General features: G+C 40.3%; 2 protein-coding genes across 2 annotated transcripts; one reads left to right on the top strand and one right to left on the bottom strand.

Moving 5' to 3' along the window:
- Positions 1 to 4,813: 4,813 nt before the first annotated feature.
- On the bottom strand, positions 4,814 to 20,492 carry LYRM7 (LYR motif containing 7). Its single transcript, XM_087715884.1, has 5 exons — positions 20,422 to 20,492; positions 15,052 to 15,124; positions 12,237 to 12,307; positions 6,526 to 6,607; positions 4,814 to 4,993 (listed from the first exon to the last, which is right to left on the bottom strand). Exons 1-5 carry the CDS (start codon positions 20,434 to 20,436, stop codon positions 4,923 to 4,925), a joined length of 312 nt encoding a protein of 103 aa, XP_087572010.1. The 5' UTR covers positions 20,437 to 20,492; the 3' UTR covers positions 4,814 to 4,922.
- Positions 20,493 to 21,426: 934 nt separating this feature from the next.
- HINT1 (histidine triad nucleotide binding protein 1) lies at positions 21,427 to 25,575 on the top strand. The gene is made up of 3 exons (XM_087715883.1): positions 21,427 to 21,565; positions 22,810 to 22,914; positions 25,269 to 25,575. Exons 1-3 carry the CDS (start codon positions 21,455 to 21,457, stop codon positions 25,431 to 25,433), a joined length of 381 nt encoding a protein of 126 aa, XP_087572009.1. The 5' UTR covers positions 21,427 to 21,454; the 3' UTR covers positions 25,434 to 25,575.
- Positions 25,576 to 25,776: the final 201 nt, after the last annotated feature.

Here is a 25,776-nt window from a genome sequence, read left to right as displayed (position 1 = left end):
CCTTCTGGCTGACGTAATGGCAATCAGGAAGGCTACCTTGCAGGTAAGGAAACATAATGTAGCCGACCTCAGTGGTTCGAAGGGACTCTCCATGAGAGCATTAAAAACCTTTGATAAGTCCCAGGTAGGGTTCCTGTGTACCACTGGTGGCTTCAAGTTTGTTGTGTCCCTGATAAACCTGTGCACGGTGAGGTGCTGTGAAAGAGCTCCCAGGGACCCATATGATAAGACTGATGACAATGTGGCCACTTGTCTACGGATGGTGTTGTCAGTCCCTTGTCCATCCTGGAGAAACTCTAGAATCTGACTGACTGACACCAGATAAGGGTCAATGTCCTTGCTGGAACACCAGCTGCAAAAGGCTGTCCAGGTTGCATTGTATATCCTGTCAGTGGAAGCCCTCTTAGAAGCCTTGATCACCCTGGAGGAGAAATTGAGGACTGCACACCCAAATGCCAGACGGTCAACTGAAGCCACAGAGGGTCCAAGTGGACAAGGGCCCCCTAGATGAGGGAGATTTTGTCCTGAGAGATCCTCCAGGGTCACTCCACCAACGGACTCACCAGGTAGGCAAACCATGGTCTTCTGGGCCAATATAGTGCAAGAAGCAGCAGCTGTGCCCTCTTCTTGAGTACCTTCCTGATTACCTCCAGAATCAGGGGAAGTAGGAAAAAGGTATACAGGAGTCCTTGTGGCCATGGACTGCGAAGGGCGTCAATCCCTTCTGCCCCCGGTGCTGGAAACCTGGTGAAGAACATGGGCAGTTGTGCGTTAGCTGGGGTGACAAACAGGTCCAGAACTGGAGAGCTGAAGCATTCCATCAGTTCCTGGAATAAGGCTGGGTGCAGGCGCCATTCTGAATGATCCACTGTGGCCCTGCTGAGCCAGTCTGCTGTCACATTGCTGACCCCTGAAATATGTTCTGCTCTCAGGGACAGAAGGTGTCTCTCTGCCCAGAGGACCAGTGACTCTGCCTTGCATGAGAGGTCTTGACTGGGTCCCGCATTGGTGGTTTATATGACCCTTGGTAGCCACATTGTCTGTCAGGATCAAAACATACTGTCCCGATACAGAGTTCTGGAATTTCTTGAGTGCCAGGTGCACAGCCCTCAATTCTAGCCAGTTGATATTGTGGCTCAGGTTTGTCTGAGTCCATTGACCTTGGGCTATCAAAGATTGTAAGCGTGCTCCCCAGCCAAACAGGCATCCATCATGATAGTTAGATGGGTGGGAGTCTTTAATAGGCATCCTCTGCTGATGCCTGGGTATGTCCACCATTCTAGGCACTTCAGCACTTTTGGTGGCACTCAAACTCTGAATGGTGAGAAGCTCCTACTTGTCTGTTGGTATGGCAGGAGGAACCACTCGAGAGCGAGCCCATGGAACGATAGATATGCAAGACACCATCTTGCCCATGAGCTGTGATAGGAGTGCCAGGGAAGCTGGCTGCTCCTGCAAAATGTGATATGTCAGTGTCTTAAGACTGAGTTGTCTGTCTGGGGAAAGGGATACCTTGCACTTTACCACGTCTATGACTACTCTCAGGTACAGCAGGCGGTTGGTTGGCAACAGATGGCTCTTTTCGATGTTGATCAGGAATCCATGCTCCTGGAGTACTCGGGTTGTGATGTTGAGGTGCACCTTCTCTTGAGCCTCCATGGGAGACTGGATGAGGATGTCTTCCAAGTATCACTGGGTTCTTACCGGAAGTGCTTGGATGTGAGCCGCCAAAGCTGCTAAGAGCTTTGTAAAGGCCCTGAGTGCCGACGACTGGCCAAATGGCATGGCCTTGTATTGGCAGTGCCGACCTGCATAATGAAATCTGAGAAACTTCTGGTGAGCAGGCAAGATTGGTATATGGAGGTGTGCCTCTGTCAAGTCTATTGATGTTAGGAACTCAACCTTCCTGATGCATTCTAGTATTGACTGGAGGAAGTGTATCTTGAACTGCTTGTTTGTAAGATACGGGTTGAGCCTCTTGGGCTCTAGAATAGCTCTCCATCCTCCCAAGTTTTTCGGAACTACAAACAGGTTGGAATAAAACCCCTGCCCCTGTTGGTCCTGGGGGACCAGATGAATGGCCTGAATGTCCAGCAGGTGCTGGATGGCTGATTCCATCAGGCCTCTTTTAGTTGGGTCCCATGAAATGGGGCAGGTCAGAAAGCAACTCGGAATAATAGAGTGAAACTCTAGAGCGAGGCCCAGCCATACCGTATTTAAAACCCAGTGGTCTGCTGTGGGCTTCCCACTGGTGAGCGAAGGAGCTGAGGTGACCACCAATGGGAAGGTCGCACTTGTAAGCACCGGGAACAGTGGTAAGGGAAGCTTCCTGAGCCTCAAAAGGGCCGCTTGCCCTGAGGTGCTCGTTGATTCCTGAAGCCAGGTCTATCAGTCTGTCTGTCCTGTCTGCTGGAAAAAGGCCTTTAGGGCTGCTGGTAATCAAGCCCCACCTCTGAGGACTGCCCTCTAAAATAGGGTGATGGGTGACAGTCCACTCTCCGGTACAGAGTGGGCAGGCCCTTTCCCTTTGTTTCAACCAGGAAGAGGGTCCAGGGCCTCTCCAAATAACTTATTGCCCTTGAAAGGAGCAGAAGCCAACTTCCATTTATTTCTGTTATCTGTCTGCCAGTGCTTAAGCCATAGCATGCGTCTGGCAGTGACTGAGGACGCGATAGACCTGGATGCGAACTTGGTCACATTCAGGGTGGCATCTGCTGAGTATTCAGCTGCAGCCACCAACTTGCTGATGTCCTGGTAGAACCTGTCATCGGGTGGTGCCCTGGCTTGCATTTGGCAGAGCCAGATCAGGGATGTGCGGTTAAAAAATGACGCTGCTGTGGCAGCTTTCACAGCCTAGGCCAAAGCCAGATGGGTTTTGCGGAGGGCTTGTTCAACTCTCTTGTCCTCAAGTTTCAGGCTCTCCATCGCATTAATGGCCAAGGGAGTGGCTGATGTTAAGGCCACCAGTGGCCCATCCACTAAAGGTAGTTGTAGCAATTCAGACATTTCTGGAGCTACATTGTAAAGCCTCCTTTCCGTCCCAGTCGGGTGAGGCCCTGTCCCTGGGTTACCCCACTGTCACTTGACGATGTCCAGGAATAATTTGGGGGGGGGATGGGATGACTTCTGCCTCTATGGTCGGTTCAGAAAAGACCAAGTAACCAATTTCCCTCGGCTCTGGGGTTGATTTTGGCACTGACTCTGTCCCCAAGTTTGTAGTTGCCTTGGCCTTGTGTCATAAAGGCTTGAAGAGATCAGGCCAGAAAGGGCCATTGAAGGGAGATGGTTCTGGAACCATCCCTTTGTCTTCAGAGGACAAGGCCCTGATTCTCTTACTCACTCTGCATAGATTGGGCCTGGGAGGGTACCTGTGAAGGGACCATCCAGCAGCCTTGAGTCATAAGGGACAACCTCTGAGCTTGATAAAATGGCGCGGCTTGTGCCGACTGACTGCTTTGCTGCAAGACTGCAGCGATGCCTTGAGTGATTACTTGTGAAATGATCCTAGTGAGATGGTCAGATATTTCTGGCCCATGATCTTCCCCTGGGCGGAGTCCTGCTGCAGTGGGGGTAAAAGTTGCCTTGGGTCCGGGTCTTAGTCCCAAGTGAGAGCCCTGAGTCTCCATCTCTGAGGCAGAGAAACTGGGAAAAACTGCACCAAAAGCTTCAGAGCTGTCTTTGCCTTGAAGAAATCAGCTCACTAGCTCCCTCTGGCGAACAGGAGAGGGAGCTGGCTGGTTGCAAGAGACTTGCAGGATTGCAAGCCTCCAACTGTCTGCCTTCAAAAGGGTGGGAACAAATGGTTCCTGTCAGGGGGGGACGACTCCCGTGCCTTTGGAGTCTAGCTGCCTTCTCCACTTTGGCCATCTTCTTTTCCAATGCCTTTTGCCTTCGTTTGGCATCTTTTTCCGCTGCCTTGGAACTAGAGTTCCTAATGGAGAGTCCCTAATGTCCCCGCACGGTTCTGGAGGCTGTTGGCTAGCTGAAAATCACGTCATCAAGCAGACTGGTCCACAATGGACTGCTGCTGCCACGGCTTGGGTCTAATAGTCTATGCCGATCACGCGAACTGCCTTCAGTGTCTGGGCAAAGCTGGACAGTGATTGAGTCCCCCTACTATAAAGCAGCTACGCCAGGGGCCTCGGCTCGGTAACAAGGAACGGGCTCTGAATTTCAGCCCCCCTCCAATGCTTCGCAGGAATGGCGCAGACCTCGGCAATGGAATAGCCAGAGAAACATCTAACCAGTGGACCAGTTAGCCGACCTGATCGCCTTTGCAATGTAAAAAGAATTTTTTCCTGCCTCACAGAATGAAGATCCAGGAATCCCTGCTGAGAAACCATTTGCCTTTTAAAATTAAACATGTCTTGACTGCCGAAGACTGAGCCAAAACTGGGAGGAAACCAGTAACAGGGATGTTACCAAAAAAGATGACAGACTCAGTCTCCAGGCAGAAGAAGAGAGCAACACCCAATCCTGGTTGATCTATCCCTAAATTTAAAAAGTTTATAATTTACATTAATTGTGTAAAACTCTGTACCCTGTTTTCTGGAACCATTAGATTTGAAAACATTTTCTTTTTAATTCTAAAATAGATTATTACATATTTTGGGGACTGATAGAAAAATATAAACTTGCAGTACATAAGAAGAATGAATCGTATCTATTGGAGAGATTAAAAGTTATGAAAGTCTTACACTAATTTGATAAGGCAAGTGAAAGCATTCTTTTAAACCAGAAAATAAATTTAAATACATTTCTTGAAATAACAAGGTTTTTTTTTTTTTTTTGCTTTTCATCTGACTACAAATAGTTGACATTTTTCATGTTGAACATTTTATTTAGGTCACTATTATAGGAAAGCAATTTTATTTTAAAAGAAATTAAATAACATTGTTAATTAATTAAAAAAAATATTCTATTCATGTCTTTTGCTTCGGTGTGTCACAGTATGGGGCATTGTCTCGTAGTACCTCCTTTCTTGGTAAAAGCTCTGGGGAAAAAAGACATTATTATTAGATTTTAAACACTATTGTTTAAACAAGGGCAACACTGTCTTTCTAGTACTCTAATAATAATGGAGACTGTAGAATTAACAGCAGTATTTTCAATAAATGGGGATTTGTAAAATTATAATCTAATTACAAATACATATAGTATATAGTTAAATATTCTGCCTTTGCAAAGACCATTCAATATTCTTTACCTTTTTTCCATAGTCAAGTCATCGTAAAAGACTCTGTACTAAGGTAAAACATTCATTCACCCAGCCAAGTATTATTTATTTCAATTGGTGGTGGGTTTCCTGAGTTTGAGGCAGGAATTGTTCCAGTTAAATAAGAAGTTAAACAAGTAAATCAATCCAAGAAGAAAAAAATGGCAGACCATTTCTACACTATTGTATAATGTTATGTGATAATCAAGAACTGAGCTCTAAAAGGATCCTTATCCCCTTTAAATGTGCAGAGACTGAACCTGTGGCTTCCTGCCACAAAGAAAAGCTTTATTACTGAGTCACAAACCCCTGTGAGTACTGTAGCTAACAAAGATCTGATGAATGTAATGCTCAATTATTTCTTATTCTTCAGTCAAACCCCCCACCCCCACCCCAATGAATGTTCAGTATAATGGAACAAATGTAGCATGGTGGTTAAGGTATCAAATTAAAACTATGGAAATCTCTGTTTGTATCCAGTCTCAGCCATGGAAACCTAAGGGATGACTGAGGTGTTGACATGTTGCCCTTGGTGTCAATAATGAAGTGGATAAATAAAAAAGATGTTCATGCAATGCATAGCAGCTTTCAAAAAGGCAAATTTCCATGCTACTGATTATTAAGAAAGGGATAAAAATGCCAACAGAAAATTATGGTACCTTCATATCTGAAATTCTAGTTAAGGTTTTGATGCGAACTGAATCTCTACATATTTGGGATTAAAAGTGGTTTAACCCGTTTGAATTAATCATAACATTTTATATTTTAAGTTGCAGTTCCCACATTCCACAGGATAGAAAAATAGAGAAAACATATGCATTTTATTGGATGGGAGCTTTTCAGGTATGCATTATCTAATCAACTCTTAGATACAGTATTACAAAAATATATTAATGGAAACATTAACATTTGTTAAAATATTTAATTATTCAAGGTATAAGGTTTCTATTAAAACAGATTCAGTTGGAATTAGGCAAACAGATAATTTGATAGTTAACTATAAGGCTTTCATAACTTACTGATATTTCGTCAATATTCCACTTTAATTAAAGAACTACTTGAAATATCAACCTGACGTAAACAGAATATATAGAAATCTATAGAATTTCTATTTAATTAATATATTAATTAAATCTAATTAAATTCTGATATTGTATAATTATCACATGTACCTCATCATCCATCCATGCATCCATCATATATTTATAGTTAATAAATAAAATACACTGTGCCAAGCTTTAGCTTCGTGTATCTTGTACTCACTATTAAACAGATTAATAAAAGTTGCAAAAATGAGAATCTATACTTACTTATTTTGTTGGCATCCACATAAACACCTTGTAGGACACATGTTTTAAGTATAACTTCCACATCTGAAGCTAATTTTATAAGCTGGGTGGAGTTGGGAACAGAATTAATAATTATTCACCAATATATTTTGCTTTCTGATCATCCATGAAATGTTACTACAAGTTCATTGTACATTTCATAACTGAGTGTTTCAAAGGACCCTTATCTTTGATACTGATATTACTATATTTATATTTATATTACAAATGATTTAATAGAATATGGATTTTCCCCCCAGAACTAGCAAGGCATATTCATGGGGTGAAGATTTAATCATAAAAAACATGCATTTCCTTGCAAAAAAAGCAAAAGTGAACTTTTCAATATATATTTTTTATAAATAACTAAAGAATGCCTGAAACTATTAATTTGTTTAATATTTTTTCCTCTTTGAAACATTTTTATTCTTCCAATATTAATATTAAATTTTCATGTTTGACATCTTTCATTTATTTATATTGCACCTACTACTAGAAATCCTTACAATGCTATCACCCGACTTCAAAGAAGTAGTCAGAGATCTATCAACTGGATAGCACTAAAAATGTTTCACACTTTATTAAAACATAAAGCAGAAATATACTACTTGATACACATATAGTAAATACAGTTTATTTTGGTTTCAGATCAGTATAATTTTATCATTTCATCAGGTTCATGAATAATTTGACAGTCTATTTCTCCAAATCTAAATAATTATCTGCATGAATCAGCTTGTAAAAATATCTGAGTTACTGATTGAAAGAATAATAATCCATTAAGTATGCAGTGGAGTACCCCAAGGCTCTGTTTTAGGCCCAGTACTCTTTAACATCTTCATCAATGATTTGGATAAGGGAATAAATGGGGAACTCATCATATTTGCAGATGACATCAAGCTGGCAGGAATAGCCAACACTCCAGAAGACAGGCTTAAGATACAGAAGGATCTTGACAAACTTGAACATTGGGCACTATCTAGTAAATGAAATTCAATGGTGAAAAGAGTAAGGTTCTACATTTAGGCAAGAAAAACAAAATGCACAGGTACAGTATAGGTGGAACCTTGCTCAATAGTAGTAACTGTGACAGAGATATTGGAGCCAGCAGTATGCAGCAGCTGCCAAAAGAGCCAACACAGTTCTAGGCCACATAAATAGAGGGATAGAATCAAGATCATGTGAAGTGTTAATACCACTTTATAATGCCTTAGTAAGGCCACACTTGGAATACTGCATTCAGTTTTGGTCGCCACAATGTAGAAAAGATGTGGAGACTCTAGAAAGAGTGCAGAGAAGAGCAACAAACATGAATAGGGGAATGGAGACTAAAACATATGAAAAATGGTAGCAGGAACTGGGTATGTCTAGTTTAATGAAAAGGACTAGGGAAGACATGATAGCAGTGTTCCAATATCTCAGGGGTTGCCACAAAGAAGAGGGAGTCATACTATTCTCCAAGGCACCTGAGGGTAGAACAAGAAGCAATGGGTGGAAACTAATCAAGGAGAGAAGCAATTTAGAACTTTCCTGACAGAACAATTAATCAGTGGTTGTGAATGCCCCAACACTGGAAGTCTTTAAGAAGATGTTGGATAGCCATTTGTCTGAAACGGTATAGGGTTTCCTGCCTAGGCAGGGGGTTGGACTAGAAGACCTCCAAGGTCCCTTCCAACTCTGCTATTGTATTGTATGAAAAAATATGTATTTATTTTAGCTATCAATTTTCAATGTGCTAAGATTTTGTGAAAGCTTCAGAAATTCATTTTTTATAGCTCAGAGTTTAATATTGTTGAACACATGAACACTTCCTAAATTTGAGAATATTTTTTTTCTTTAGGCAAAAGAAACTATCGTGTTTTCCTGAAAATAAGACAGGGTCGTTTTCTTTTGACCCCCCAAATAAACACTTGACCTTATTTTCAGCTGGGTCTTATTATTTTTGAGGTGCAGGAAGCGGTGAGCATGGTCATCTCATGGCTGCTGCTGTGTTGCAGTATTTTTAGGGAGGGCCTATTTTCAGGGAAGGGCTTATTTTAGCGCATGAACTCAAAAGCCCGATTGGGCTTATTATCCCGGGAGGTCTTATTTTCAGGGGAGCAGGGTAAATATCTACAATTCAAGGAATTAGAGCTGTTCCAATTTTAAGAGAGATAAAATTACAGAATAATGGAATCCACTATGCCAATTTCTGCAAGACTCTATGTCAAAGATTGATTCATTTAAAGTTGTCCATACACATATACTGCATGCACATAAAAGAACTTGTTCCTGTTTTACAGGCAAATTATTATTCTTTTAAGCAGAATCTCCCTCTTTTTCATCTGTCAGGTAACTAGCATTCATTTATAAATGGTGGCCATTTTAGGAAAAGAATTCAATGAATGGGGAATGTTTCTGAAATGGAACAACAAAAAGAGCTTATTCGCTAGTTTGGCACAGGTGACAAAATATAATATTTATTAGCCGATGCACTAATAACGTTTAAAAAAAGAGTTATATCAGATGGGGGAGATAGTAATATATTCTGCTAAATACAAAAGGGACGAAATTGTAGGCAATTTAACTCTCTGCTTCAGGATCTTTACTGATTAATCAAAAAATGTATAGATTTATTTAGCCATGCTTTAATAAGAAATAAGAAACCGGTATCATTAGAAACTAGCTAGCACCTACAAAATTCCAAAACATAGCTCTCCCTATATGCTTCCTCCAAGTGACAGCAGGAACTTTTCATGGTGCCCTCCAAGTGGCATTCTTTAAATATATAAGTGATGGGGATACTCATTCAATTCTCTTTTGGAATTATATTTACTCTAAAGATAGAAATTTTTGCAAATGAGTATGTAAACTGAAAAGTTTTGGGACAGGCAAGAAATGGTAGCAGGGATCTTCTAATCAATTGCCTTTTAGTAAATTGTGTGACCACACTACCAGAGCAGTCGTGTTGAGGGAATGTTCATAGCATATATTCAAAATTCAAAAGTACCTACAAGTAGTCTTCACTTTCCAATTGCCTTATCAGCATCCCTCAGTCATGTGATCACCATTATGATCAGTAAGCCTTATCCTGTGCCTGACCAGTGGTCCCTGTAGCTTGTACAGCAGTGAGATTGGAGAGGAAGGGTTTATAAGAGACCAAGCAGGCACATAAGGGGGAATAAACCAGGTTATTTGTATATGGTGCTCATGGCTCCCAGCTCATATATGATTGGAGCTGCCAGTGCCACCACTTTCCTTTCAATGTATATTCCCCATTGTGTGTCTGCGTAGTCTCTTATAATCCTTCCTCTCCAATGAATGTAAATACAAATATTAATCTCCTTCTTGTTAATTATCACAGCACTGGAGTGAGCATTCCAAGGGCAGTGAAATGGAAGCACAATTTCAGTAATTTGATTTCCTATTTAATGACCAACTTGCTTAACAACAGTTGCCAGTCCTGTGTGGTTGCTATATAAGGACTACCTGTATTATTAAAGGTTAGGAGTCTCCAGACTATTCTATTTCAAGCTACAATAAAAATGTTGTAAAGGATAGAATTCTAAGAAAAATAGAATAACTGTTATCTCTGCGCAACAATTGCTTGTTCCTAATTCATCTTTGATTATTGCTTTGCACTATCTTTCCCTTTGAATATGAAGCAGAAAAACTGTCACCATAAAAAAGAGTGTTAGCCATTGACTTTCAAACTGTGGTTTCAGATATAAATATATACCGTATTTATCGGCGTATAACACGCAGTTTTAAAACTAAAATTGCAAGCTTAAACCCTGCCTGCGTGTTATACGCTGATACTGCGTGTTATACGCCAGGTCCCAAACTGCCTGCTCCAGCTGATTCACCGGCGCCCATGATACTCATAGAAGTGCAGCATCCATTTCATGGCAGCGTCGGCGGCTCTCCAGCTACCCTGCCTGATATAACCCCTACCTTGCAGCAGTGGCGGCAGCTCTCCAGCCACCTGCTGTTCGCTTTAACCCCATCATTGAACAAGCGGCGGCTGGAGAGCCGCCCGCTGCCTGATTTAACCCCATCCTAGCAGCAGCGGCTCGCAGCGGCCAGAGAGCCGCCCGCTGCCTGTATTTTTTCTCCATCATTGCGGGTGCTTACCTTCCCGCCCGCCTGCTCTCTGGTCCCAAGTGTACGCGCCGGCATTCTCCCAATCAGCTGTGAGTCCGCAGCCGCCCGCGCTGCTGTTTTAAAGGCTGCTCCTCAGGACCCTCCGAGGCCACCGTACTTCTGACGAGTGACGTCCCTGACGTTACGCTGAGGACGTTACTCGTCAGCGCAATTAAAGAGTAACCTGAGTCTGCTAGCGACACAGGCCAGGTACTGTGGTGAAAACAAAAACATATAGAAATAGGGGTTTATGTGGGGGGGGGCTTGTTATGTGGCGCAGGGGGAAAGAGTATGTGATATGGGGGGTGGGGTTATATGGTACAGGTGGTATCAGGACTATGTGGTACAGGGGGATTAGGTTGTACAGGTGGATCTGGGGGGGGGATTAGGTGGTACAGGGGGATCAGAGGGGGGAAAATGATGTGACAGAAGAGGGTGGGGAAGTAATTCATGTTCTAATGTTATAAATTTTAATCCAACATTAAGTTCCGAGCTTCCAAGTCATTTATTTTTAATGAAAAAATTTTTTACTCAAATTTTTGTGTTAAAATGGGGGATGCGTGTTATACGCCGGTGCGTGTTATACGCCGATAAATACGGTAGATTACATTTGTATTTTGTCAGTTTCACTGTATAGTTTCTCTTTTATAATGGTAATTGGACAGAAATGATCTCGTAGATGATCCTCACTCTGTCAAGGATCTAGGAGTACTTATCTCAAACGATCTAAGCCCCAGAGCTTACTATAATGGCATTGCCAAAAAGGCATTAAGAGTTGTTAATTTTGTAAACCTAATTTTGTGAAGCTTTTTCTCCAGTAACACTGTATTGCTAACTAGGGCATATAAAATATTTGCAAGACCAATTCTTGAATACAGCTTGTCCTTCTGGAACCCACACTGTATATCGGACATTAACATGATTGAGTGGGTTCAGAGATATTTCACAAGAAGAGTACTCCACTCCTCTACTCACAATAGAATTCCCTATGACACCAGCCTTGAAATTTTGGGCTTGGTCAATCTGGAACTGCGCCACCTGCAGTTCGATCTAAGCATAGTACACAAAATTGTCTGCTATAACGTCTTGCCTGTCAACAACTTCTTCAGCATATGACTTCAGCAACAGAGTGGTCAACGCCTGCAATGCTCCACCCGACTCCGTTGTTACAGCCTCAAACCCTCTCAGCTTCAATCTCAAACACTTTACTATGGGCCTCACCCCATTCTTAAGCGGTCCATAAAGGCGGCATGCATAAGTACACCAGCATGCCTAACGCCCCTGTCCTACTGTCCCCATTTATCTGTATTTACTTTCTTTGTTCATGTTTATGTTCATTCCTATGCTTGTTATCTTGTACATATTTGACAAACAAACAAACAAATAAATAAAATAAATTGTACAGAGACATGCACAATTGTTTGCTTTTAATCGCTATCCTTGTTCTGTTCCTAATCTGCTCCATATAGTTAATACATAGTTAGAATTAGTATATTTTGTAATAGTTAAGCTAACTTAAACTGCAACACAGGATTGTATTCAATAACAGAAACCAATTTCTATGCAAATACCTCAGCTATTTTTTCAGGAGAAGTCTCATTTTTATTACTTTTGAATTCTTCATTTATCTTAAGTCTTGCAGCTAGATAAAAAAAGAGAACAGGCATTTAAAAATGTATTTATTCAGTTTTGTTACATATAAAATAGATACTTCTATAAAAACTATTTCCACAGTATGTTACCACAATCTTATATACTAATCTGAAGATATTTTAAAAAGATCTAGTCTGTTTCCACAACAGTTAAGTTGCAAGATACGATATTACAAATGGTCACTAAAGTTCCAAGTGCATGTTATATTTAAAAACCAACTATTCCTTTGCAACACTTTGAGTAAGTTGAACATAAAACATTTAACAGTATTTAAAGAAAGCTTACTTGATATATCAAAAAGCAGCATAATTATCTTGGATAAAATAAGACGCACGGAGATATTTAAATGTACATAACCTCCTATTCTTCAAATGTGGCATAACACGAATAGAATAAGAAGGTCTCTGGTGCCCTCTAAGCTTGGTTGTTTTCTTGCCCAAACTAGATAACATGATCATGCTACAGGGAGTGAAGTTTGCTCTCATTTTATATTCTAGTGGCTTGCCCTGTCAATGGTGATGGGAGTGGTCTTGGTGGTTCTTTGGTTGGGTTTCATGTGGTTCTTTGTTGCTGTGTATTCGTGCTCTTCTAAACAGTCCACTTGTGGAGATAAATCTGTTTTAATATTACCCAGTTATACAAAATTCCATAGTTCTTTTTGAGACAGGATAAAACCTACTGGAAGCCAGGACATCCTGTGCTGCAGCTATACCAGCTGTGTTCTATTCCATTTCAGGATTACTTTCTTAGCTTAACGATCCATTTAGTTCCAAGTTTAAAATTATAAGCCATAAAATTAGCCAAATTGGCTCCTCTCCAGATTGCCTATTTTTAATGGGGCATATTTCAGCTTTGTATTTGTTAGCCAAGGGCTCTAGGATATAAGCTCATAGGACTTGAGTAGTAAAACTAAAGTAAGTAAAAGAGTTCACCCGGTTATTGTACGACAAGGTTTTTAATAAAATTTCATTTTGGCAGATTCCAGAGAATACTTCTTGTACAAAGATTTTATCTTTGTAATAAGTCGAAAAGTAGAATTATATACTGTATGATCTGAGGCAAACCTTTATTTCTCCTTTGTTTTTTTCAACCAGGCTCTTCAAACCAAGTAATTTTCTTTTATATAAATTTAGGCCTAATGTAGCCAAATTTTCAGCTGCCAGGATTAGGTGCATTAAAAAACTGTTTTATGAATATGTTCACCATGTGTTGTTTTCTTTTTTATTAAGCTTGTTCTTAGGTCTTTTGATGTAATAAATTTTCATTCGTATTCATTTTTCTTTTCTTATTTGCATTCAACTAATTTATCTCAATGCACGAGTGTGTGCCCTCCTTTATTTAGAAAGCAGAATAACTTAATATTGTATCTTGAATTGGGAGCAAAATAAAATATTGAACTCATGAAGCATAAAACCTTGATGAAAGGTCCAGAAAGCTTTATATTATTTTAAAATTTCAGGAAATTTTTTAATGTATTCATAGCAAGAATGAGAAATCAAGGTTTGGAGCATATAAATACGCTGAGTGATGAAACATGTTTTCATCTAGAGGTATACATATCATGGGCGAAATTCAATTTTTTTCCCTGACGGCTCTGTGGATGTGGCTTAGTGGTCATGGCTTGGTGGTCATGTGACAGGGTGGGAGGGTGTGGCCAAATCGATATCACTTCTTTGCCCTAAAGACCTACAAAAAGATATACCAATTATTATACACAAAATAATAAAAGAGGTACACAAATATTTACATAAGAGCAATAAGACTTTCTTATGAAAGTATTTGTGTACCTCTTTTATTGTTTTGTGTATAATAATTGGTATATCTTCTTTTTGAATTTCACCCCTGATCTATCTACTTGGCGGCATATAAATAAAATAAAAATAAAAATAAAATAAACATTTCCCCAACCTGGTGTTTTCCCGTTTGTTACATGTCCAAGCATCCTCGTAACCTCGAGGGGTTAATGGTAGTTTCTGTGTGCCTAATAAAGTAGACAAGAGCTGATAGCTGGATGGAGTTTGTTTTTCTGTTTGATAAGATTCTTATCTGTGATTAATATGTATATGTATATACACTACACATTATATACATAGAAAAATTAGGGAACTGTGTCTCCAAGGGTAGGCTATAGCTGAGTCAGCTCAAAATTGTCACCAATATTTTGGGTCTTTCCTTTAAGTCAGGGGTCTCCAAACCTGGCAACTTAAGACTTGTGAACTTCAACTCCCAGAATTCCCCAGCCAGCATGGTAGATGGCATGGGTGATTTGTACCGGCTCTGCAAACCAATTCAAATTGTCCCTACCACCTCTCCCGAGCCAGGTCGAAGTGGTTGAATTTCACCTGATACATATGGATGAAAAAAGTGAGCAACTTTGCTTTTCTCACTTCTTAATATGGAATTTACCTGCAGAAGTCTGATTTTTTTCCCCAGTCCCTTTGAGGTTGCAGGAAAGAAAAAGATTAAATTCTTGCTCCAGCAGCCCTGCTACAACTTTATTTTAAGGTTTAGAAAGGCCCAGTGCTCAACCCCTTCTCCAACAATGTGCATATAGAGAATGTATACCTTAAAAAACAGCATGGAGGCTCAAATACAACAACATGCTAGAAGTAATAATCATACCTTAAAACTATGTTTTTAAACACTATGTTTTTAAGTAGCCTTCTACTGGGGAAAGGATTAAGCATTTGTTCCTTTAGTAAAACTTGTTTTAATAAAAAAAAACATTCTTACCATCTAAGCTTTTGGTGTCACCTTTGAACACATTTTGCCTTGTCCTATGTAAAATCTTGAACACTTTCAAGACCTGTAAATACAATAGAATGTTAAAAGTTTTAGATTCTTATGTTATGAAGAAAGCATCATTTGCTCAGTTAAATTTGAAGTAGATATATTGGGAAAATAAAATATAAAAATTCTCCAAGAAAAAGCATTTGGTTATAGGAGAATGAAATGAAAATGATTCCTAGAAATAGCAGCTACTGTAAATGCTGATGTAATAAGCAACCCACATTCCGGCCTCTAACATAGATAATGGTATGTGAAACTCCGCATAAAAGACCATAATATGATGGGTAGATAGGCAAGCCTCTAGAAAGAAAAGTTGTTAAAGAAGACATTTCACAGTTATTCCAGCTATATGTCTGACACAATAATACTTTAAAATTTAAGAATGCTAGTTTTTAGTTTTACAAGGCCAGATGAGCCTTGACCTTATTGGTCTTCTGGAATGGTCTGAAGATTTGGCTTTGCCATTGAACTTGGGATCTGGTAGTGGCATTGTGGAGCCTGGTAGATGGTTACATTGTTAGCATGTTGAACTACATGCTTGCAGATTACTGCTACGTCTTTTTATGGTTTTTTCATAGTTTTTACTCTTTTAATGTATTTAAAGTGTTTTTGTTATTATTTTGGTTAATTTTTGTAATGTCTTTCTGTTTTAACTTTAAGAGCTGCCACATATTTGAGTTGGGCAACATACAAATAAATAAACTTTGAGAGAGATGATGATGTCATCTAATCTTTTGATGCTAGAACTGTGAAAGTTATTATTTGGAGGTAAGCACTGAGCAATTAATAAATAAACAAATCAAACTAAGGGAAATTTGACTTAGTACTTCAAAAATGCTGAAATGTACTGCTTAAATTAAGCTAATAAGGTAACTGCTTAAATAAGCCAGTTACACTACTGGCTTAATTAAAATAGAGACATCAGTAATGGTACTGTTTTTAATATATAGAAATCAAATTATTAGCAGTAAGAATTCTTATAACACTTATTTTTGCAAACCCCAGTTTTTAGTTTATAGAGAAATAGATGGAAGAGGAATTTTTAGAAAAGTTACTGTTTCCTAATTTTTACAGACAGGAAAGAAATATATAAATGTTTTCAATCTCTTTAATTTGACAAGTGAGTGGGAAAAAATTCCCATAAAAATACTAAGTGTTTGGTAGAAAGACCAAAATACACTCATGTCACTCAAAATACTTAATTGGAATGAATACTGTTTTATAGGAAGAAATAAAAATATCCTTATGAACTGAGATATCAAAGAAAACAAAGTAAACCCCAGAGTAAAAATATATATTTATACCTTATTTTACAAAACATAATATTTTTAAAACATGTACCACTAACAGGAATTCTATAGATGTATCTTTCCAGTTTAAAACAGGTATCACCTACTGTATTTCTGCTTGTCCTATAACTATTCAGAATACATGAGTTTTGGAGATGAAACGAAGGTTCCACCACAAAACTGCGGAGTACAAAATCACGCTCGACGAAAGCGCGCATTTGACGTCATCACAGCGTGACGAAAACATCGCGCTGTGATCGAAAAATGTAAAAATAAAGCGAAAACCTTACCCTAACCCCCACAAACCTAACCCTAAACCTAACCCTTAACCTAACCCTAAATCTAACCCTAAACCTAACCGTTAACGTAACGCTAAACCTAACCCTAACCCTTAACCTAACCCTAACCCTAAACCTAACCCTTACCTTTATGTGAATCGGCTTGCTTTAATTTTATTTCAATTTTTAATTTTTTTCGTCGTGCTGTGATGACGTTACATGCGCGCTTTCGTCGATCGCGATTTTGTCCTCCGCGGTTTTGACGGGTCACGGAAACGAAAGTGGTGATAGCAGCTTTTATGGGAGTGAAGCAATAGACATTTCATCTCATTGAATGTATAAGCTATGTACCCATTTAAATGAGAACCAGTCTGGCACATTGGTTTAGCCATTAGGCTAGAAACCAGGAAACTGAGTTCTAGTTCAACTCAGGCATGAAACCAGTTGGTGACCTTGGGCCAGTCACTCTCTGTCAGCCTAAAATAGACAGTGACAAACAATTGGTGTAAATCTTGCCAAGAAAACTACAGGGATGCCAGGCAGTTGCCAGGAATCAACTTTGACCTGAAGACACATATGCCATTTAAAGAGGGAAAAAACAAAGTGGGTGGCTTATCAAAGATTGTAAGAAATGTAGGGCTAATACATTATACTGAACTGTAACATACTGTATTAGATTCTGGGTTAGTGTGTTGTGTGAACCCAGATGTAGAGTGGTATTACAATAGGGCTCTACAGCATTTTAGATGATAGGAAATTGTAGTCTAATTCAGTATATCCCAAGTAAATCATAAGAAAGCAAAAAGTAATTCTAAAGAAAAACAACAACTTACTATCATTTGAACATCATGGTATAATCACTGGCTTTATCACAATCTCACTTTTAAGATCAGATTACCCAGCAGGTAAAAAAATTCAAGGAAGTTTTCAAGGATTCATATATTGTACACATATTTTGAAACTCAATCAGTCATAACACAATTACTGTTGCTAGCTTCTGGGCAAGATCTGTTTCACTGAGCCAAGGTGGCGCAGTGGTTAAATGCAGCACTGCAGGCTACTGCTAGATCAGCAGTTCAGCGGTTCAAATCTCACCGGCTCAGGGTTGACTCAGCCTTCCATCCTTCCGAGGTGGGTAAAATGAGGACCCAGATTGTTGGGGGCAATATGCTGACTCTCTGTAAACCGCTTAGAGAGGGCTGAAAGCCCTATGAAGCGGTATATAAGTCTATTGCTATTGCTATTGTACATATTTTAATCTTGTATTTTATATTTTAAATTTTAGGCCTTATAGTATGCCTTATTTTAATTTTGATGCTTCGGACAAGGATAAGCAAACATACCCGTAGTAACAATGTGATCAGGCAGTGAAGTAAGAAAATCAAGAAAAAGGGGAAATACATTTCTTACATATTCATCTGTACCATATTTTCACACACTCCAACTAAATAATACATTTGTAGGAAGATAGCACCCACCCATCTCCTAGAAAATGAAATATTTTAGGAAATATTAAAATGGCAGAATATTTCCCCCTAAAAGGGAGGCAGAAACTCATTCCCCATCTTTGTCAATTAGGACCCAGAGAAATATGTTTTTAGGCAGGAAACAGACTCACTCTTAATAGCTCACCCCACCTTTGTCAATGGGCCATTAAAAGGACTGAGCCAGTCTATTCTACATACTGTATATACTCAAGTATAAGCCTAGTTTTTCAGCCCACTTTTTGGGCTGAAAAAAGCCGCCTCGGCTTATACTCGAGTCAGTGAAAAATTTGCCCGAAATGGAGGAGAAAAAGGTGCGGGGCCATGCCGCTGGGTGACGCTCGTGAATGGCCCGGTGCCCCTGAGTTTCCCCTCCCTCTGTGTCAGTTTGCCGCGCAGCGTGCACCGCACCATCCCCCCTCCTCACGTTCTAATGTAATGCAGGGCTGTCTTACGATTCCCCTTCCTCCCCCTCCTGCCGCTCTGCAACGATGTCCCACCTCCTTGTTATGGCAAGCAGCCACATAGCGATGTCCCACCTCCTCTGGTACAGTGATCCAATGATAGGAATCACTGTGCCGTGTGTCATAGGAGGCGGGACATCATCATCACAGCGGGACATCAGCATCATGAGGTGAGTGAAGTATTTCATTGAATACACCGGTATTGTGTGATAATAATTTGTTATGCAGAGCAAATTTTTACAATGGCTACTGTATATTTAATGGGCACAGGCAGGCTGTATATGTTATTCAATGGGCAATGGCATTATTGGTATCTATTTTTATTTTTGAAATTTATCGGTAGCTGCTGCATTTCCCACCCTAGGCTTATACTCAAGTCAATAACTTTTCCAGTTTTTTGTGGTACAATTAGGTGCCTCGGCTTATATTCGGGTCGGCCTATACTCGAGTATATACGGTATATCTCCTTCAAGCAGACCCATCTGCAACAGAAACTCACTACAAAGCTTGGGACTTAAAAGACACACAACCTACAAAGTTAGCTAAAACACTACCACCACCATCTGCAGAGTCTGACAACCAATCAGAATACATTTCTTACACTTTTTTAAAGCCATTTTTTGCCCTCCCCAGGCTCCAGAGGCTTTATAGGAGCCTGGAGAGGGCAAAAAGAGCCTCCCCTCCCCTGGAGGCCGTCTGGAACGTAAAAAACCGGCCCTATGGGCAAACTGGAAGTTTGGAAACGGACTTCCAGTTTGCTTGTAGTGTCGGTTTAAACTGTCCGGAGGCCTCAGGGAGCTTCAGGAAGCTTCCCTGACGCCTCCGGAGGACTAAAAACAACCCTACAAGCAAACCGGGAGTCTGTTCCCGAACCTCCGGTTTACCCATAGGACCATTTTTTTTGTGTTCCGGAGACTTCAGGGAAGCACCAGGGGGAGGGGGGAGGCTCTTTTCGCCCTCCCCATGCTCCTATAAAGCCTCTGGAGCCTGGGGAGGGCAAAAAATGGCTTTAAAAAAGGCTGAAAGCTGGCCAGCGCGACACGGCAACACCTCGCATGCCCTGACAAATGGCTCAGTGTGCCATAGGCTCACCATCCCGGTCCTAGGCAAAAAGGGGATCACATGCCTTGAAGATGTTGAGTGAAGAAAAAAGAAGGGGGGGGAGTTCTTGAGTTTTTATACTGTTTGGCCCCACCTCTCTGTTTCCTGTTCCTATGCAAGAAGTAACTTCTGGTTTGCTTCTAGGGCTGGTTTAAGCCTTCCGGAGGCTTCAGGGAAGCCTCCTGAAGGTCCCTGAAGCCTCTGGAGGGCCTCATGGGCAGCCTTCTATAAAACCTCTGGAGCCTGGGGAGGGCAAAAAAAGCATGCAAAAAAGGGGGGGATGCGCACTGGGGGGGATCGTGCGTTGCATTATGGGTGCAACATGCCCGCGCACAACCCACCTGCACTTCTCCCCTTATGGCACGTGAGCAAAAAAGGTTCGCCATCACTGGCCTACAACCTCAAGCCATGTGGTCCTGTCCACCATTAAAACCATCTTTCCAAGCAGCTTCCATGTTTCCAGTGTCTCTTTCCCCACTTGGAACTGATCCCAGATGGAAATTTCTTCCAACACATTTCTATATGTCTCAAATAATGTTCTCATCCCAACAACAAAACCTTACACAAGGTTTCGTGTGCGTGTATTTTACATGTTTGTTAATAAAAAAAAAAAAAAAAACACCTTTACACAAACATCGCCGCCTCTCGCCCAAAAACAGTATCTTGCCTGCGAAGATACAGCGAGCCATCAACTAACCTCTGCCCTTCGCATCGCTGGGACCGCTGCTCTTGGAGGAACCCCTATTATAGAGGTTTCCGGCAGGAACAAAGCCACGCCAATCCGTGCACGTTATTGGTTCTATGAGAACATTGCTTCCACGACAGAGACCAATCAGCGGGTGCCCTGCGTCTAAAATGGGAGGAGATAAAAGATGACTCGAGAGCTATACAAATAGAGCAGCACCGTGCACGTTATTGGTTCTATGAGAACATTGCTTCCACGACAGCGGCCAATCAGCGGGTGTCCTGCGTCTATAATGGGTGGAGATAAAAGATGACTCGAGAGCTATACAAATAGAGCAGCACTATGAAAAGGAAAAATGGGGATAAATTTGCAGGAAAGGAAACGGAATAAGAAGCATGGGCGTTCTGGCTAAGCTAATGTTGCTCCACTTCAGCCACTTCAAATACCAGAATTCTCTAGCCAAACCGGCAGTTGGACGCAGGGTGCTGGGAGTTGAAGTCCACACATTTTTAAATTGCTGGAAGATTCAGAAACACTCTGCCCGGCACAAAAATTGTGTAACGGAGAAAATTGTTAATGTTTCCTTTTATTCAAATTCACATGTCACGGAAATAGTAGCATTGTCTGAGGCGATGCTACTTAGAGAAACATTAAAATAATAAAATAGATTACTACAGAGGGTGAACAAATGCCTGAAAGGAAAAGGCCACATTTATAAACCTGTTAATAATTTATGAGAAACGCTGAACTCATGAGGTGCATTTTTCCCAGCAGTTTTTTTTTAAAAAAAAAACTTTATTGCCGCATCATGCGATTGCACCTCTGTCCTTTGCCGTTCCTCGGGAAAAGACGAGAAGGCGGAATAAAAATGACGGGCAGAGGAATCGACCGGTAAGACGGGTAGTTCTATCCGCATATTGCTTTGATAGGGCAGTCTTGCCGCTTGTTTGCTATCCTACGCTCGGTATTGGTCAATTCGAGGGGTGTGTGGCCGCGCTATAGAAGGCCCGACGGAGAGGTGGGCGGGCGCTTCTCGTGCAGAGAGATGGCCGATGAGGTTTGCAGGGCTCAGGCGGCTCAGCCGGGCGGGGACACCATATTCGGAAAAATCATCCGTAAAGAGATCCCCGCCAAGATCATCTTCGAGGATGAGAAGGTGGGGAGACGGGGGAGACTTCGGAGCCTTCCCTCCGCTCAAGGGGCGAGTCCGCACTTGCATGGCTGGGGCCATAAGTCTTATTTAGCCAGGTCCATTTGCCTTTTTCGGCTTCAGTGCCACCCTGGACCGGCATTCGCATGACTTCGAGTCATGCTCCGTGGCCGCATTGCCTCGGGATCGCTATCTCGTGGCCTGTGGGTGGAGTGCCAAGCAAAGCGAGGTAGACTGTCTTTGCACCTGGAGGCTCTATTTTTCGTGCCTCTTTCCCCGCCCCCCCTCGTTCCACCCCGCCCCAAAAAGAACGAGCAAGGAGGATATGTTACCTGCAACTAATGTCCACTCCTGCATCTTAACGTTTTCTATCTTTTAAGATTAAAATTCTTTTAGCATAATCCTAACCATTGCACTGTGTTCTCAATTACCTAGCGTACATTTCAATCATTGGGCCCTTGTCCCTGCATAGTGTTTGTATAAATTCACATACAACTATCCATTGCAGGAATATTTTTTCTCCTATGAGCTCATGATATTTTCGTTTCATCCCAAATGCATAATAACTAGAACTGGGAATGCTATGTACTACTTTGCCCTTCAGGAGGAAAGGTGCAGTATAAATAAGCAGATAATTTGGCTGTTCTTCAAAGTAATGGCTGGTATAGATTTTGTGCACCTTTAGGGTATTCTTGGACTGGCTCTGACCAAGGGAGAAAACGTACTGTATATTTAAAGACTATGCAAAGTTGTTTCACTGCTGTGCTGAGGAAAAACATGAAGGAGACACCATAGGGACATACTAGAAAAAAGATATGCCAGAGGATATTCTTGCCAGGGTTAGATGCAAATGAGGAACTATTTATTACAATAAAATCCAGTTTTTCATACTTCCCTCTGAATCCAGGGATTAAATAAAATAAAACCTGATTTGCAGTTCCTAACCCTAACTACAAAAGAAAAGTATGAATATTTTTAAGGATCCCAATAGAGCTATATTTTTTAAAAAGATGTGATTATAATTGAACAAATGCATCTCACAGTCCATTTCTCATAGTCTTCATGTCCATAACTCCTAATCAAGTTTTGCTTAAATTGTTAATTATATTTTAAAATATTATTGTGTTATGAAGAGAGCAGGACAGCATAGGGTAATATTTCATACAAAGTGTTCCAGTTAAAAACTTGTCACATGCTTACTGATTCATTTTATAATAACTATTACTAAAATGGTGCCTTTTTCTATTCAGTGCCTTGCGTTTCATGATATTTCTCCACAAGCTCCAACTCATTTCCTAGTGATCCCCAAGAAGCATATTGCTCAGATATCTCAAGTGGAAGATGCCGATGCAGGTGTAAGTATTGCAAAAAGACTTTCTATTAAATAGTGGCCAGCTTTTCAGCAATAAGAGGTTAACTTGGATCTAAATTTGAGAGATCTGAAGAAGGATGAGTAAAGTTTTGGTAGGTTTGCTAAACCAGCAAAAGGTCAGAGTTTTAGTTCAATGATTAGATTGTTTTTTTAGAATAATAACTTCATTGTTACTTTAAATGTACAGTAATCAGCATAGGTAAAAATGAGATTTCATTGCATATAGCTCTCAAAAAATTACCTCCCATATACACTACATAAACATGACAAACATGTATTACACAAACGATCCAGAGAAACAACACAGTCTAGTTCGGATATGTGTGTGTGTGTGTGTATGGGTATATGCATAATTGTGTGTGTGTGTGTGCACGTGCGCGCGCGCACTAAAATGACGTGGGGAGAGACCAATTCAGATTGTTAGTTATCCGCACCCCCAGATACTTAATACTGTTGACCACGTCTACAACTGCAACTTTAATACAGAGTGGGGTAAATCTACAATGATCTCCTTTGATTAAGGTGATTGTATTATACATATGAGGGACACGGTGGTTCAGTGGCTAAGACCCTGAGCTTGTTGATCAGAAAAGTCGGCAGTTTGAATCCCTAGCAGTTTGAATCCCTAGCAGTTTGAATCCCTAGCGCCACGCAGCAGAGTGAGCTCCCATTATTTTTTCCCAGCTTCTGCCAACCTAGCAGTTCGAAAGCATATAAAAATGCAAGTAGAAAAATAGGGATCACCTTTAGTGGGAAGGTAACAGCGTTCTGTGTGCCTTCGGTATTTAGTCATGCCAACCACATGACCACGGAAACCACATGATCACATGATCACGGATGGCTCTTTGGCTTTAAAACAGAGATGAGCACCGCCCCCTAGAGTCGGGAACAACACATATATCAGGGGAACCGTTACCTTTATCTTTATTATACATGTAACACTAAAGAGTGTTTCAGTTTTCAAGTTTTTTTTTCAAAGCTTTAACAAATGTTTAAATTTTATTTGAAAAGAATAAAAACCTGTCCAAGATTAGTTCCATGTTTGTCAACAAAAAGAGCTATTTTCTTAGCCTACAGGAGTGGTGTGGGGGCAATAATCTATTATTTATAGCATAAGGGGAAGTAAAATTTCAAGGCTAGATGATTTCCCCCCCAAAATCAGGCATTTGTTTTCATTTTTTAAATCTATCAGTTTCTGAGATAACTTTTAAATTGTCATGAGAACCCAAATCTTGAATGGCAATTCTTGCTACAAGAAGATTAATCAATTTCAGCATAGTGTTCAAACTACTGGAATACAGTAATATCTGGACAGTTCTTATAGTTGTAGAAATTGTAGCTGGACATCTTTCATTGCCTTGTATGGTAACTATCTGAAAACCGATGCGATCACTGTTAAGTTTCTACACAAGATTTATTTGGATTGGATACTATATTCTAAACAAGGTTAATTTGCATTGCATGTTATATTTAATTATAAATATTTAGAATCTATGTAAAAAATAGTTACAGTGCAATCACAGTTATGTATTGTTACATTTTCAATTTATTCTTAGGATAAGCACTTCCTATACAGTAGCAGCAATGGTTAATAACAGATTTCTGCATAGCCTTTTACTTTCCCCAAGTTGCTCCTTGAGTGGTTTTTAAAAAGTTAGTTATACAACCTACAATAAAGTATCTGGGAATGCTCCCCTGAGAGCATAGGTTGCATCTTTCCTAAACATTTTTATGTCAGGTTAAAAGAAGGAAGTACTGGGTTTCACCCCTCCCCCCCTTTTTTGCTGTCATTTTTCTGAGCTAATCTTCAGTGTAACAATAAGTAAACAATAAGTATTCTGCTGAAAGGAACATTTGAGAAATGGCTGAATATGCAATCTGCTTTCTCCCTTTTATATTGTATGTTCCCCACTTTTGATGAGGTAAACAGTTACTGATGCCAAAACTGTACTGTAGACCAGTGGTAGTCAACCTGGTCCCTACCACCCGCTAGTGGGCGTTCCAGCTTTCATGGTGGGCGGTAGGGGTTTTGTCCGATACTGAAGCACTTTCCTTTTTTTTAATTTAATTGACTTTTTTTAAAAAAATCATAGCATTATTTAAAAACATTTTCATTAGGTTTTCATAAAATCACCATTACTGTGGAACTGATATGGGCAGTTAGAAAATTTTACTACTAACAGAGATACAAAAGTGGGCAGTACGTATAAAAAGATTGACTACCCCTGCTGTAGACATATGCTTTTGATACTGAATTTGGTTTTGGTTTGGCAATTCTATGGACTTTGTTTTTTCCCTTTTTGTCGTAAAGTGATGTGCTTTTCTTTTCTTTTTCAGCTTCTTGGCCATTTAATCATTGTGGGCAAGAAATGTGCAGCTCAATTAGGCCTGACTAGAGGATACCGAATGGTTGTGAATGAAGGTCCAGATGGTGCTCAATCAGTCTATCATGTGCATCTCCATGTACTTGGGGGACGTCAGATGGGCTGGCCTCCAGGCTAAGACTCTGAATGAGAAGAAAAGTGTTGTCCTTAGTCTGTTGAGTAGAGTCCACACTTGTTCTGTCTATAATACCAGTTAATTAATATTTCGTGTGGAAGACAATTATAAATTTTGTCCATAAATCAATAAAGTTTAAACTTAATTATTCTTTTTCCACATTTTTCTATTACGTATGTAACATAAATTAGTACAGTCTGAGACTCAGGGCTATATTCGGCTGCTAAAAGCAATGGATGCAGCCACCGGAAACTTTCCAAAAGCTGTTTCTAAGTTGTAAGGTTACTATGTTAGAAAAGAAAGCGTGAAGTGTACTGGAAGTAATCAAATGTGTTTAAATTTTAAT

This window comes from Thamnophis sirtalis, unplaced genomic scaffold (genome assembly GCF_051295495.1).
Source record: "Thamnophis sirtalis isolate CommonGarterSnake01/CBP01778 unplaced genomic scaffold, rThaSir2_p1.2 scaffold_5, whole genome shotgun sequence".
Taxonomy (NCBI): Eukaryota; Metazoa; Chordata; class Lepidosauria; order Squamata; family Natricidae; genus Thamnophis; species Thamnophis sirtalis.
Note: the sequence above shows the minus strand (reverse complement) of the source record. Positions and strands in the feature narration are given on the sequence as shown.